The sequence below is a fragment of the Myotis myotis genome, unplaced genomic scaffold (assembly GCF_014108235.1).
Source record: "Myotis myotis isolate mMyoMyo1 unplaced genomic scaffold, mMyoMyo1.p scaffold_m19_p_9, whole genome shotgun sequence".
NCBI lineage: Eukaryota > Metazoa > Chordata > Mammalia > Chiroptera > Vespertilionidae > Myotis > Myotis myotis.
Genome location: NW_023416401.1, coordinates 32,265,726 through 32,281,174, shown reverse-complemented (window position 1 = coordinate 32,281,174; position 15,449 = coordinate 32,265,726). Strand labels below are relative to the sequence as shown.

Here is a 15,449-nt window from a genome sequence, read left to right as displayed (position 1 = left end):
TTATGCAACTTCTCTCAGGCTCAGTTTTCTCATTTGTAAAGCGAGGGATCACAATGGTACTTACCTCAGTGGTTTGTTGTGTTATAGAAAATATTGCTTATGAATGCATATTAGGCACCAGGCACAGCCTCATGCACAGTGCGACCACCATAACTGAGGCTGTCATGAATCTCTCCAGTACAGAGATGGAAAACCATCTGTAACTACACAAATATAAGTTGTTACTCATTATAAGATATTAGGTTGAGTAGGTTGGAAAAGTTGGAGGGCACAGCCTTGTTTTCACTATGAGGCATTTATGAAGTAAGAATGGAAAGTGATGAAGTTGGATCCCAGGAAGAACTGAACATGAGACCTGACAAACAACCAGAAACACATGAAGGTGATCCTACTGGTAAGAGGGAGGGAAGGGTATTGCCTTAAGGGACCTATGTGCTTAGGGAGTATGAGGTATAAGACTAAGCTGAGAAACTTGTAGTCTAAAAAAACCTGCATAAAAGATACATGTAATCACGATGCTTGGCCTTTTGTTGAATGTGATTATTCCAATTAATACATCATTATAAGACTATGTTTGTGAGCTCTAAAGATGACACAGGTCTTCTTTGGAGTATATGATCAAAGTTTTTGGTTTTTTCTTTTGCATTTTATTTTATCTGCTGTTTTGTTCAGAGAGTCCACTATTACAGGTTCTGCCCGGCCATGTGACTCCTCTGGCCCCAGAGTTCTTGGATCCAGCACTCACCCAGAAAGCCTTTGCCCACGATGTCAGCAGCATACAGCACATGCCTGCAGAGGACTCCAAAGTTCCACAACCCAAGGACACGTTTCTTCCTGAGCAGGGTGACACCAACTCCTCAACAAAAACCATGCAGTCCAAGAAAGGCGACACTCCCAATTCCTCAAGGAAAATCATGCAGCCCAAGCAAGGCGACACATCCAGTTCCCCGGGGAAAACGACCCTGCCTAAAGAGGGCAACATCTTTAATTCCTCTGGGAAAACCATGCTTCCCAAAGAGAGTAACTCTGCTAATTCCTCAGAAGAACCCATCCCGCCTAAGCGGGGTGACATCTTCAATTTTCCAACTAAAACTAGCCCCCCTAAGCACGACAGTACTCCTATATCACCAGCAAAAAGCATCCTTCCTAAAGAGGGTAGCACCCCTACTTCCTCAGCAAAATCCATCCCTTCCAAGCAAAGTGACAACCCCAGTTTCTCAAAGAAACCCATCCTACCCAAGAAGGACAACACCCCCAAGTCCTCAGAAAAAAACATTTCACCTAAGCCGAGTGACACCTCCAAATCTCCAGAAGAAACCATTCACCCTAAGCAGGGCAACACTCCCAAGCTATCAGCAAAGTCCATTTCATTCAAGCCGGGTGACACCTCCAGATCTCCAAAAGAAACGATTCAGCAAAAGCCGGGCAACACTCCCAAGCTATCAGAAAAGAACATTTCACCCAAGCAGGGTGACACCTCCAGATCTCCAGAAGAAACCATCCAGCCCGAGGAGGACCACACCCCCAAGTCCTCAGAAAAAGCCATCCAGCTCAAGGAGGGTGACACCCCCAAGCCCTCAGAGAAGAAAGCCATCCAGCTCAAGGAAGGTGACATCCCCAAGTCCTCAGAAGAAGCCATCCAGCCCAAGGAAGACAAGTCCTCAGAGAAAGCCATCCAGCCTGCAGAAGGTGACATCTCGGCAGAAGAAACAGTGGAGCTCTTGAAGTTCCATTTGGTGAAAGTGATCCTGAGCAAAGAAGATTTTGAGTTGGCGCTCAAGGAGGCAGGGGAGAGGCTGGTGACCGTGGTCTTCTCAGCCACATGGTGTATGCCTTGCAGGACCATCAAACCCCTTTTCTGTTCCCTGTCTGTGAAGCACGAGGATGTAGTGTTCCTCCAAGTAGATGTTGATGACTGTGAGGAGCTAGTGCAAGATCGTGGGATCATTCATGTCCCAACCTTTCAGTTTTATAAAAGAGAAGAAAAGGTGAGTGAATTTTGTGGTGCCCTTAAGGAAGACCTTGAAACAATCATTGCAGAATTAAAGTAGTGCATTCTGAAAGCATTACAGAGAGTCAGTTGTTCATGGCGTATGATTTTTTTATTTATTAAGAAAAAAGAAGTGTAATAAAAGTGTATGTCCAAATGATACCTACTTATAAACAATAAATGTTAACTCTACCCATGTCAAAAACTAGTCAAAGCCCTAAAGCATATTGTGACCATATTTTTCTTAATAGAAAACTGTGATATTAGAATTTCCTTTGGTGGATATTGGAAATCCAGTTGTCCCCTACTTTTTTATCTTGATTTTTTCCCCACTCACCCTTGAAAATTCCTCATTTCCTGTTAGCAGAGACATTGGACATTTAGACAATTCTCTAGAAGTACATGATTTAAAGATGAGTAGAAACTTCTTATGTTCACATATCTTTGGGATTTCTGATAAGATATTTGCAAATACAGAATCTGAAAGAGTCACATACCATATCTAACCTTTTTCTTGTGAGGGGAGTGCTATGGAGCCCCCAGGAAATTCCATGGGCTTGCCAGCCCCAATTCATTGGTGGCAGAACTGACACCAAGGCCATGCTTCCAGATTTCAAGTTCAGACCTCTGTTTTACTAATCAGTGCCCACAAAGTCTGAGACAGAGCTCAGAACTCTGGTTTCTCAGGCCAAGAGCTTTATTATTCAGGTTTAAGTTAGTGTGATCCTTGGTGCCATTGTTACATCAACTCCCTGGTGGCAAAGTTCCTGTTTTGTCTCCTTGGTAACTAGGTTTCAGATACCTGTTCCCAGATATCTCAGAAATCAAAGGCCCAGGTCTGGGTCATAAATGATGGCTTGGTCTGTCATCTTTTCCACAGCAAATATGTTCCAAAACCTCCAGTGGATGCCTAAAACCATAGGTAGTACTGAACCCTATATATATCATGTTTTTTCTATACATACATACCTTTTCACTTAAAGGCTTCTCTTTGACATATCTGATTGCTAGCATCCCTACTCTTGTGATTTGGGGCCATTATTAAGCAAAATAAAGGTTACTTGAACACAAGTGCTGTGATACCTCAATAGTCGATCTGATAACCAAGCAGCTGCTCAGTGACAACTGCATGGGGAGCATGCAAAGTGTAGGGATGCTGGACAAAGAATGATTCACGTCCCAGGAAGGAGAGAGTGGAATGGGATGAGATTAGAACAATTAAAATGTAACATGAATGAATTACATCAACTGTTGTTTTTTTCTGGGACTTTAGTATTGAAGAAATTTCTATCATCGGTTTTTCTTTATATTTAGGTTACTAAGTGATGACACAGACAATGACCTAAAAAATCCTTTAAAACAATTGTAATAGATTTTCAGGTGATTTTATACTATTCCTGGTATAAGTCAAAGGAAGAAGGCAAAGCACAACTTCGCAAAGGGAATTCTGTTGGGTCAAGAAAATGTGGAGCAAATAGTGTGGCTCTCTGATGATCTAGCTTGATCCAGGGATAAAATCTAAACTACCAGAGAATCAATTCATGTCCTTCAAATATTCACCAGAAACACCATTTTTCTTGACTCTTGGGATAAGAGTCAAACAGTAACCAGGTCAAAGTTACATTCTCTGGCAGAAAGCTTGAATATGGATATTCTATTTTGCTCATTAAGAGAAAATTATGCCCTTAAATGATCCAAACAATTGTTATCACTTGAGTATTTAACATGAAGGAGAAATAAGATTTCTAATGAAAAGGAAGATTCCAGATAATCATATTGGTTGTGAATGATGAGAGCCTTAATCAGAATTAATGGAAAACTGTTTGAATTGATAAAAGAACTCAACAAAGTGACAGAATTAAGAGTAATAGCCCAAAATCAATTGTTTCATTTTGACTCAATAACAAATAATTGGGAATCATTATGGGAAAAAGTCTCATTCACAATAGTGAGCATAAAATAAAATAAAAATATAATTAAAATAAATTATCTAACAACAGTCCTAAGAAGAACAGTAAGGATTATTAAGACTAAATGTAAAAATTCTGAGAGGTATACAACAAGAAGCTCTGAATAAGTAAAACACAGTTTCCCCCTTTGGAGAAAAAAAATTGAAAGATGTTGATTTTTTTTGCTTAATTTAGTAGATATACTGTAATTACAAACGCACATCTCAATGAGCTCATTGGGAGAACCTGACAGACTACTTAAAATTTACTAAAAATCATAGCCAAGAGTAGGTAGGAAAAAGTCTTAATTGAGAAGTAATGAAGATCAATATACCCTATCAGCTAGTAAAATGTATTATTAGTATAGTAATTGTAGTGACACCAATAATGGTATCGATGAAGGAAAAAGACAGCAATGAAACATAATAATAACCAAGAATCAAAATTTGGTATGTAGGTAGTAATATATGAAAAAGGAAAACATTTCAATTTAATGAAATATGAATAGATTATTTTGAAAGACTTGCACAACAAAATTTGGACATTTGGGAGAAAAACAAATTTGCATCCTGTTTCCATACCAGACAATAAAATAAATAAAAGTTGGATTAAAGAATAAAAAATATGGAATCCTTTAAAAATTTAAGATTTAGTTAAACATTTATCTGATTCATGAATGAAAAAGACTTTATAAATAGAAATGCAATTAAAGAAATAGATTGAAAATATAAAAAATTTAAGCTTTCTCATGCCAAAATATAAGCAAAGTTAGCAGGAAACAAAAAATTGAAAAAATATTTGCAAATGAATGACTTGAGATTCAATACACTTATTTATAGAAAGCACTCCTGTAAATCAGTAAGAAAAAAATAGACTACCCCAATAGAAAAATAGGCAAAAGCCACAGTCAGTTCATATTCGAGTGAAAACAAATTGATAATAAACATAAGGAATTTTTACTGATAGATAGAAAATTATAAACAAAAGTCAACCAGACTTTGATAGTACAGCCAGCAAGAACGTAAGGAAATAGTGCTACTGATGGAGTGGTAAGACTGCCACAAACCCTTCCGGAATATAGCAGTGTAACAAAGGGGCAGAGAATTTTGTGAACGTTAGCTTTTGTGTTACTCTGCTAGGACTGCCATAAGAAACTATTAGAGACTGGGGGACTTTAACAGCAGAAATGTATTTTTCACAGTCTGGAAGCTGGAAGTCTGTGCTCAAGGTGTTGGCAGGGTTGGTTTCTCCTGAGAACTTTCTTATTGCCTGGCACATGGTGCCTTCTTACTGTTTTGTCTCCACGTAGTTGCCTTTCTGTGTGCACATAGCCCTGGAGTCCATGTGTCCAAACTTTCTCTTCTTAGAAGGACCACTGAGATTGGATTAGGGCCCACCCTATCAGTCTCATTTCTTTAAAGCTTGATCATCTCTTTAAAGAGCCTATTTCCAAATACAGTCATATTCTGAGGGCTTCAACATAGGAATTTTGGGAGGGACTCAGTTTAGCTCATAATCGCTTAAGATGAAGCTCAGAGGCTGGACATAACAAATCCTCTGGGGGAGCATCAAGAAAAAGATAATTTCTAAGAAAGCCTTAGGATCCCAGGTAGCATATCAGAAAAGCTGAGGGGTGGTACCCTGGGGATGCTGCCTCGAGCCTCTCTGGAGTCAGCCCCCAAAGTAAAAACGAAGGCTTCTCCAAAGGCCAAAGGGTCTTTGGTCTCGGCAGAACATAGACCTTCAAGCGTAGAACAAGGAATTAGAACATCATGGCCTCAGAGGGCAGGGAAGCCACTTGTCCATTTCTCCAAATGATTCTTCTGCCTTGAAAGAAGTCTCAGGAGTGTGGGGATTCATCACACATTCCATTTAAATACACCTCACTTCATTTTAATCCTAATTTCCTTAAGTCCGTAACTATATGGCCTTAAAACTAAATAATACCCTGTACTTTATGCAAATGACAAATTATCTTATGACAACATGTTTCGCTAAAGATAACATATGGAATATGAATCAACATACGAAACACTTATGAAGTAAATACTCAGAAGGATGCAAAAGAAATGAACAGGGTAAGACAGTTTGGGGGTCTGACCTTCTAAATGATGTTTTTGAAGTTTATCTTTCTCCAAGTATGAGCCAGTTGATTTAATAGTGGGGATTTACATATAATATTCCATGGATGTTCAATACTTTTTGAGGCAGAAATGTTAATTTCAAACAAATTACCTTCAGCAAATATTTGAAAGTTATGGTCTATTGTTCTCTATAAAATTCCAATGTGATTTTTGGCAGATTTAAAAAAATATTTTTTTTATTGATTTTAGAGAGGCAGGAAGAGGGAGAGAGAGATAGAAACATCAGTGATGAGAGAGAATCATTGATCAGCTGCCTCCTGCATGCCCCACACTGGGGATCGAGCTTGCAACCCTAGCATGGTCCCTGACCAGGAATCGAACCTCTGGGTTCATAAGAGGATGCTCAACCACTGAGCCACGCCAGTTGGGTTAAGGTGGGTATTTCAAAATGAGGTTTGGCATGGGGAAGAATGAAGAAGAGCGGGGTTGTTCTCACTCAGAACCTACCTGCAGGCCTTACTGCTGTTTTCACTAAACGCCTCTGACGGGTCTCTGGCCTCTGGAGGGCCATCGTGCAGGTAGGACTGGAGGAAGAAGGAAAGGACTGCTTCACTGTCCTGTGCCCCAGGAAGGTCACAAAGCCTTGGTGTTTGAAAGACAAAGCTAAATGCAAGTCTAATGACTCATAGATCAATATTTGGCACTGACATTAAAGAGATCCAGGAGGAAGTCACCAACCCATTAGCTAATGACTCTTAGTTTAGCAAAGGCAGATAGACTAGTCATCTCCCAGGGAAGGCTTTAAGAAGATTTCCTTTAAAACATACCAGCTAACAATGGCTAGACTGTAGTGTGTTGTCGTCCTATCAGAAACAGCCAAAAACTGGAGCAGTATCTTGAAGAAACAATTCAACGTTAATGGATTTTAATGATCCCTTGCTCATTTTCCCTAATAAGCTTGATCTCTTTCTGTGAGCTCAGAATAACTCATATGATAAAGGTGCTTGCTTTGAAATTCTGTTTTGGTATCTGAGGTTTGTTTTTTTTTAAGTATTTATAAATCCAAATTACAATTCCACTTTATTTTGGATTGCTATTTTCATATGTGTCTATGTCAGATATAAAAATCATAAAATAAAGCTGGTCATTTATCTTCTTCAGATCCCAAGTATGGTACTGATTTGTTTCTTAAGTGCTCAAAATGAAAGTCAAGATTTATGATGTGTGGTTTATATAATACACATGTTTTTTATTGATATTCAGGTTAAAGGCAAAAGATAGGTGCATATGTCAGGAATGAGCTGTATTCAGAGCTAATAAATAAACTGTTTGAATGCAGTGAATGTTCAGAGCTCATAGGCTGAACTCTAGGAAAACTGTTTGGAGGTACATATGAAACTGAAAACTCCTCTGCTTTTAATTAAATTAATAAATTAGTTTCTAATTCTTAGGATTCTTCTGTACTTTATTGACTTGCTTAAATACCAGATCTTGATAACCCTCGTTGATCCTTTTGGCTAGAGGTCAGATGTCTTTTCAGCAATTCAAGTGAAACTTGTCCAAATGTCCCCTCTCCAGTAGGCATAGGAGTTCAGCTGACCAGCAGGGGGATGGGGAATTCCTGAAAGTCAAGGGCTGAGAGCAGGGGTCTCTCTAATATCAGGCAGTAGAGAAGCCAACAAAGCTGAAAATGAAGCACTGGGTACGAGACCCAAGAAATCAGGAGGGAGCTGCAGAAGTTGCCAAAGCATAGGGGTGAGCAGTGGGTATAAAAGTCAGAATCTGGTTACTTGGTGTGGAAACAAAATGGGCTCAGGTGAGATGATGTAGGGAAAATGTGGGAAGAGGAAGAGTTGTTACCTGGGACAACCATGGAATGAAGGGGGCAGAGGTACGCTGCAGAGTTGAGTCACCCTGACTTCAAGGACCATGGTCAGAAAGAATAAGATCTTAGCATTTGAGTACCACCCTAGCAATACCCTTGGTGTTTCTTTTCTAAGTAGATCATTGGGCTACACCAGAAATCTAAAATCATATTGATTATGGAATTTTCAGCAACTGGATAGCTGTAACTAGATGATGCTTACCAGTCTCACTGTAAATCAGTTAATAGGATGGTGGCTTGCAAGTCCATCTGAGCCCTAGCCAGTTTTGCTCAGTGGATAGAGTGTCAGCCCGTGGACCAAAGGGTCCCAGGTTCAATTCTGGTCAAGAGCAGGCTTGGTTGCAGGCTCCTCCCTGGCCGGACCCTGGCCCTGGTAGGCACGCATGCAGGAGGCAGCCAGTCGATGTGTTGCTCTCACATGGATTATTCTCTCTGTCTTTCCCTCTCTCTTCCACTCTCTCTAAAAATCAATGGAAAAATATCCTTGGGTGAGGATTAAAAAAGTAAACAAAAGTCCATCTGAAATATAGTATATTTAATTCCATAATAGGTTTGCTGTCATTTGATAAAAGACTAAACGAAATTCACTTATTTGTGGGGGGAAATTGATCATTTGAATTTGAGTCTGACTTTGGTATCCTTTGCACTTCAAGTTTTGATAAATTTCAACCCTATTATAAAAAAAGAAAGATAGATAGATTTGCATAGTAATCACTGGCAAATTTACACATAATTTAAGCAGAACATTATTTTTCACAGTGCTTCAGTCATTTTATAAGATAATTAGAAACACCAAATAATTTTCATTTTATGTAAAATAATCTGTTGATTGATTCTTTAACATATTTTCAACTAGTAGTATTTATATTATATACATTATATTTTTCTATGTTGGGTTATCTGTCAGAGATAATCTTACTGGTAACTAAGATCTTAAACTGATGTGAAGATTATTAGTACCAACTGTAGTGGTCGGAATAGTGGCCCCAGAGATATCAGGTCCTAACCCCAGGAACCCTATAAAAGTTACCTTTTTTGGAAAAAGGGTCTTTGCAGATGTGCTTAAGTTTAGGCCCTTGAAATTAGGAGATAATCCTGGATTATGTGGGTGAACTCTAAATGCCATCGCAAGTGTCCATATCCAAGAGAGGTTGGAGAAGACTAAACACATAGAGACACAGAGGAGAAGGCAATATGAAGACAGAGGCAGAGGTCAGAGTGATGTGGCCACAAGTCGAGAATGCCAGCAGCTACCAGAAGAGGAAAGAAGCAAAGAACAGATTCTCCTCTCGAGCCTCCAGAGAAAGCACAGCCCTGCCATTTTGGACGTCTGGTCTCCAGAGCTGTGGGAAAAGAAATATCTGTTGTTATGAGCACTATAGTTTGTAGTAATTTGTTACAGCAACCACAGAAAACTAATATATTAATGAATAAAATATTTTTGCAAAAGGTGAGCAAATATAGAGTAGTAATGATAGATCAGTCTTAGAATATACTTAAGGGTAATGTATTCCAGTATCCTATATAATAAAAGCCTAATATGCAAATTGACCAAATGGTGGAATGACCAGTTGCTATAACACGCACTGACCACCAGGGGGCAGACACTCAACACAGGAGCTGCCCCCAGCCCTCAGGTCCCAGGCCAGCCAAGGTGGGTGCCAGTGGTGGCGGGGCAATCAGGGGGGCAGGGCCAGCGAATGGGCAGTGCCAAGCTGGCCAAGGCGTGTACCAGCGGGGAACCCCCAATTGCCCCGCTGGTTGCCCCACAGATCGGCCCTGATTGCCAGCCAGGCTTAGGGACCCTACCTGTGCACAAATTTTGTGCACCAGGCCTCTAGTATGAAATAAACATTTTTAATATGATGTTTTCTTTAATGGTCTATGAAGTTTATATTCTGCCCAATTATGAGAATTCGTGCATGGGTGGGGTCCCTGGGCTTGGCTGGCAATCAGGGTCAATCAGGGATGTCTTGCCCAATCCCGATCAGGGCCTGGGTGATTGGGTCCTGCCGGCTGCAGGGAAGGATGGGGGGAGGGACCATGGGAGGTAGGCCAGCTGCGGGAAGTTGGCTGTGGGAGCACACTAACCACCAGGGGAGCAGCTCCTGTACTGAGCACCTGCCCCTGGTGGTCAGTGCGTGTCATAGTGACTGATCAACCAGTCGTTCTGGTCGTTCCGGTCATTTAGTTGTAATGGTCACTTAGACTTTTATATATATAGATAGATTATTCACACAAATATTTTAATATTTTTCATTTATCATAGAATCAGGTAGTATAGAAAGTTGGTTATTTTAAAATAATCTATAAAGCACTGCATGCAAAAACCAGTTGTATACTTTATTGTATTTCTTTTTCTTTAGCCCCTATAACAGTATTCTGAACAAAGAGGCAAATATCATATGGCCCATATTAAAGGTGGCCCATGAATAGCAACACATTCATTGGAAGGGAAACAAAAAGCTTGAGGAAAACCAGAGACTGTAAAATGTCTTTTCAGCAGAGGACATTTCTAAGGATTAAAGCGAGAGATAATATGGAATTTCACCCTGAATGGGAGAAAGAATAAGCATATGAATGCAGGAATATAGGAGCAATAAGCCAATAAAAATATTCCCTTGCTCAGTTCCCAGAGCTAACCCAATTTTCACATTCAGAACCCATTGACTGAAGAGATGGCTAAGTTCATAGAGGGAAGGATGCAGCAACGCCACTGCAAATAAATACTGTGGTGAATCTCTCAAGACAACCCCAAATAGGCCTCTGGGCATTTGTTTGGATCACCATACACTAGGGAAAGAGGAATATCCAGACTTTTCAAGGATTGTTGGACACAGAGTCTTGGCTGAGATGGGTACCTGGAGATCTGAAATGTCATATTATGCATGTTCCCCTTCCTGTCCCAACCTTAGAGTCCTGATTAAAGCCTGGATTACAGTTGGCCTCCCGATGGCCACTTAATGGTTATTTCTTAGGCCCTGAGTATATAAGAGTAACACTCTCTTTGGGTCCTTGGTTTGTGGGTAAGAGCTATCATAGTAGAGAAGGGGTGGTACCAGCCTCTAAACTCTCCCCACTCCCCAGGTAAATTAAAGCAATATTGCGTGATAGTGATTATTGCCTCCATTAAAGCATGAAAGGGTACAGGGTGGTAGTCCCTCCTATCATTTCTCCTTTTGACTAGCTGATCTGGAACCTGCGGAAACCCAATGGTAGAATACCACAAACTTAACCGAGCTGCAGCCCCACCGCAGCTGCTGAACAGAGCAGCGTTGTTGCTAAAGCAGATTAATAAGGCCTTATTATTCATGATCCCTGGTCACTGACTTGGCAAATGTGTTCTTTTCTATTCTGAAGAGAAACAATTTGTATTCATGTTGAACAGACAACAATAGTCACTTACTGTTTTGCTCCAGGGGGTTGTGAACTTTTCCATCTTCTGTTACATTATAGTTTGAAGAAACTGGGACTGTCTGGACATCCGGGAGTAGGTCACATTGTAGTGGTCCGTCACATTGATGACATCATGCTGATCAAGCAGGACAGCACGATGGGCTAGTGCACTGGGGGCCTTGGGAGGTGGTGGAGATTCAGAAACTTGCCTCTTCAGGAAAGTGCTTGGAGGCTCCAGTGATTAGAGGTGTGCTCAGATATCTTCTCCAAATTCTTGCTCTTGCATCCTCTACCACAAAAAGGACGCACAGTATGTGGTAGGTCTCCTTGGTTTCTGGATGTAACACATTCCACACTGGGAATACTACTCCAACTCAGATGACACGGAAGGAAGGCTTCCAACTTTGAGGGGGGCTTTGAGCCTTGCTATGTGGCCCATAAAACCAGCAGGGTCTACGGTGCTGGAAGTGTCCGTGGTGGGAACAGACGCAGCAGCACTTGTTGATGTTGATGACAAGCTCTGGTGTTCTGGAGCATGACCATATCACCTGCTGCAGAGAATCCCACTTCGTTTGAAAAACAGATCCTGGTGTGTTACTGGGGCACCAAGTAACTATGCATCTGGGGCTGCTCCTTATGGGCCCCCCTGGCATAAGAATTTCGGTCAGACCCACCAAGTCATAAAGTCAGATAGAGCCCAGAGCGGTTCATTGTGAGAAGGAAATAACACATTTGGGAATTGAGCCCAAATGGGAAAGGAGAGCACAAGTAAACAACATACACAAGCAGGTAACCCAAACCTCATGTCACTCATGGTGGTTGCCTCCCTGCCCCCAAGCTCATATCCTTGGCCATGTGGGAGTTCTGTACCATCAGCTGAAAGAGGAGAAAAGCGCTCAAGCTTGGTTTACAGATGTCAGCTAGTATATGGGTGCCAATGGGTGGATGGTGGTATGACAGCCACATTTAAGGGTGGACAAAAAAACAAAAACAAAAAACAAAGGAGGTGAAAATGCCAGGTGAGTCTTTCATGTTCCTGACCTACAGTCACCCCACTGCAAGGCTTTGTGGTGAGCAGACAGATGAGAAAAACTGCAGGGAAAGGAGATGAAGGGAGTTAGCAATGGGGTAAAGAGTTGATCTAAAGCCCTCTGCCGAAAAGACTAAGTCTTTTTTAAGTCTGAAACTAGTAGAATAGTGTCTGGAGTTCAGAATATGGACAAGAGAGTTTTAAATATGCTTGATTTTTGATGGAGTAGTCTCTGAAACACATAGCTTCTGGTGGAGAAATAAACAAAGCAAAATGGAAAGAAATTATCAGTAACTAAAACTACATAGACAATCACCTTTTGACCTAAAAATCCCACTGTTAGGGATCTATCCTGCACATACACCTCCAACAAAGTGAAAATACATATGTACAAAGTTATTCATTGGAGCATTGGTTAATTATTGCAAAGTATTGGGAAGAGCCTAAATGCTCATACATAGGAAAACACAGTTGATCCTTGAACAACACAGGTTTGAACTGGGAAGGTTCACGTTATGCAGAATTTTTCAATAAATATTGTAAATATATGTTCTCTTATTTATGATTTTCTTTTTTAAAATTTACTTATTGTCTAAAGTTTTACATAGGTCTCCTTTTTCCCTGCTTGACCACCCCCCCTCCCCCCAAACCATTCCCACCCCGGGCAAGCCCCCACTGCCTCAGTGTCTGTGTCCATTGGTTATGCTAATATGCATTTATTTATGATTTTCTTAATAAAACTGTCTTTTATCTAGCTGACTTTACTGTAAGAAAACAGTGTATAATACGTACACCATACAAAATATGCGTTAATTTACTATTTATGTTATCAAGCTTCCGGTCAAAAGTAGGCTATTAGTAGTTAAGTTTTTGGGGAGTTAAAAGTTATACATGGATTTTTGGCTGCACAAGAGGCTGGCACTTCTAACTCCTGCATTACTCAAGGGTCAACAGTAGTTAAGTAACACCACAAATGGAGTGCTATGAAACTATAAAAAAGAATGAGGAAGTACTCTATGAACTGTTATGAGGGGTTTCCAGGGGAGAGAGAGAGAGAGAGAGAAAGAGAGAGAGAGAGAGAGAGAGAGAGAAAGAGAGAGAGAGAATATTACATTCTATCCTTAAAAATGAGAATTATATAAAAAATATATACATGTATCTGCTCATTTGAGCTAATGGGAAATATATATATTTCTGACTATTAGAACCATGTTAATGCTTCCCATACTTCCCCCTCCCCAAATCAATTAAAACAAAGGCGATGGGCAAAATGGAATATAGGCAGCAAAAAAGCAATTTGAATTGCATTACAAGTGAATAACATTACAGCAGTGAAGGGGGTGCGGAGAAAAGCACTAGCCTAAGTAACTTTGGGAATAGTATTTTGACTGCATACCGTAAAGTTAAAGACAAAATGAACTGTATACAAATGTCACCCTCGATTCAGTAAATCTGTTTTTCATGGAAATGGGTTAGCAATTCTGATATTACTTTATATGTATTATACGTATTTCGTACCTTTGTCCACTGCAAGGGCCTAAAGGTGATGGCATTCTAGTAGCATGAGCACATCTAGTGGCTGGCCAATCTTGGCTTCCAAATACCATTATCAAATTAAAGGACCTGGATCCTCTGAGATCTGGCAGGGAAATGTGGAATGATCCCGAAACATGTTGTGATATCTAAAGTAAGGAAGTGCTCAAAAAATGATGGAGGCACTTTGAAGTCTGAGCCAGGTAGCTCAGTTGGTTAGTCCGGATACAGCAAGGTTGCAGGTTCGTTCCCCAGTCAGGGCACATACATGAATCAACCAATGAATGCATAAATAAGTGGAACAACAAATTGATGTTTTCCTCTCTCTCAGACCAATTAATAAATAAATAATATAAAACATGATGGAGGCACTTTGAAACAACACATGAGAAACATCGATGTGAGACAGAAGTATTGAGCAGTTGCCTCCAGCACGCACCCCGATCTGGGATGGAACCTGCAGCCTAGGTATGTGTCCTACCCAGGAATCAAACCCCAAACCTTTTTTGGTGTATGGGATGACATTCCAACCAGCTGAGCCACCTGGCCAGGGCCAGAATTTCCTTTTTAGGCTGAATATTCTTCTATTGTATGTATCTACCACAGTTTACTTTCCATGCATTTGCCAATGGACACCTCAGTTGCTTCCAGCTGTTGGCTATTGTGAATAATGCTGCTATGAACATCAAATGTTTTTTTTTCTTAACTAAAAACAAAACATGACAAGAAACACAACCAAAAACCTTCCAGAAAAATAAAATAAATTACTCTAGTAGTGAATTTTAGAGAGGAGAGAGGGAGAGTACGTGTGTGAGTACCTGGACATAAAAAATGCCATGATCTTGAAATGTTTGTGTATCTACAGAGTATTTCCAACTCCCTTGAAGTCAATCACTCTTGTTCCTATTCTACCATAATTTTTTTTCAGTTGCTTCTTTTAACTCATATTATATATTGGATTATGGTTGTTTAAATCAATTTAGGCCAGCAACTTCTTCAGACTGAAATTAGGTATTGGACTTCTTTGTGTCTGCCTTAGCAGGTTGGCCCAAAACAGATCATTAACCAACAATTGGGGGGAAAAAATTTAAATCCTCATTTTCAGAAAAATCTAGAAAATTATCATCTGTTTATTAAGCATTTCACTTGGAGATCTAAATGTCTACAGCCTTACATATATTTGACACATTTCAAAGGTGATATCAAATTTTGTAATATTTTTTAAAAGCTCACTATTTACCAAGCACTATGCTAAGCACTTTATTCACATCATATGAGTTAGTAATCATAATCAATATTACTAGTAAATATAGGCTATATTGTCACTTTATAGATAAGACCATAGAGTTTAACTGCACAACAGGGCAAAAAGTGGTGGAGCCTTCAGTTTAGCTTGTCTGATGTCCATCCAAATTTGTGCTCTGCACACATATCTACTCTAGATGTTCTCAGGGCTAGACAAAGAAGTCTGTGTGTTCAGAGACTATGAGAAGTCAGTCAAGGTATCAAATGTGGATTTAGTGTTCATAGGCATCCTTAGATTTCTTCTTGTTTGGTTTTCTTTAAGAATAATTGTATTTGT

General features: G+C 40.1%; 1 protein-coding gene across 1 annotated transcript; it reads left to right on the top strand.

The window, feature by feature from the left end:
• Positions 1–614: 614 nt before the first annotated feature.
• TXNDC2 (thioredoxin domain containing 2) lies at positions 615–3,140 on the top strand. Its single transcript, XM_036322738.1, has one exon. The coding sequence runs from the start codon at positions 615–617 to the stop codon at positions 2,049–2,051; it is 1,437 nt and encodes a 478-aa protein (XP_036178631.1). The 3' UTR covers positions 2,052–3,140.
• The last annotated feature ends 12,309 nt before the right edge of the window (positions 3,141–15,449 follow it).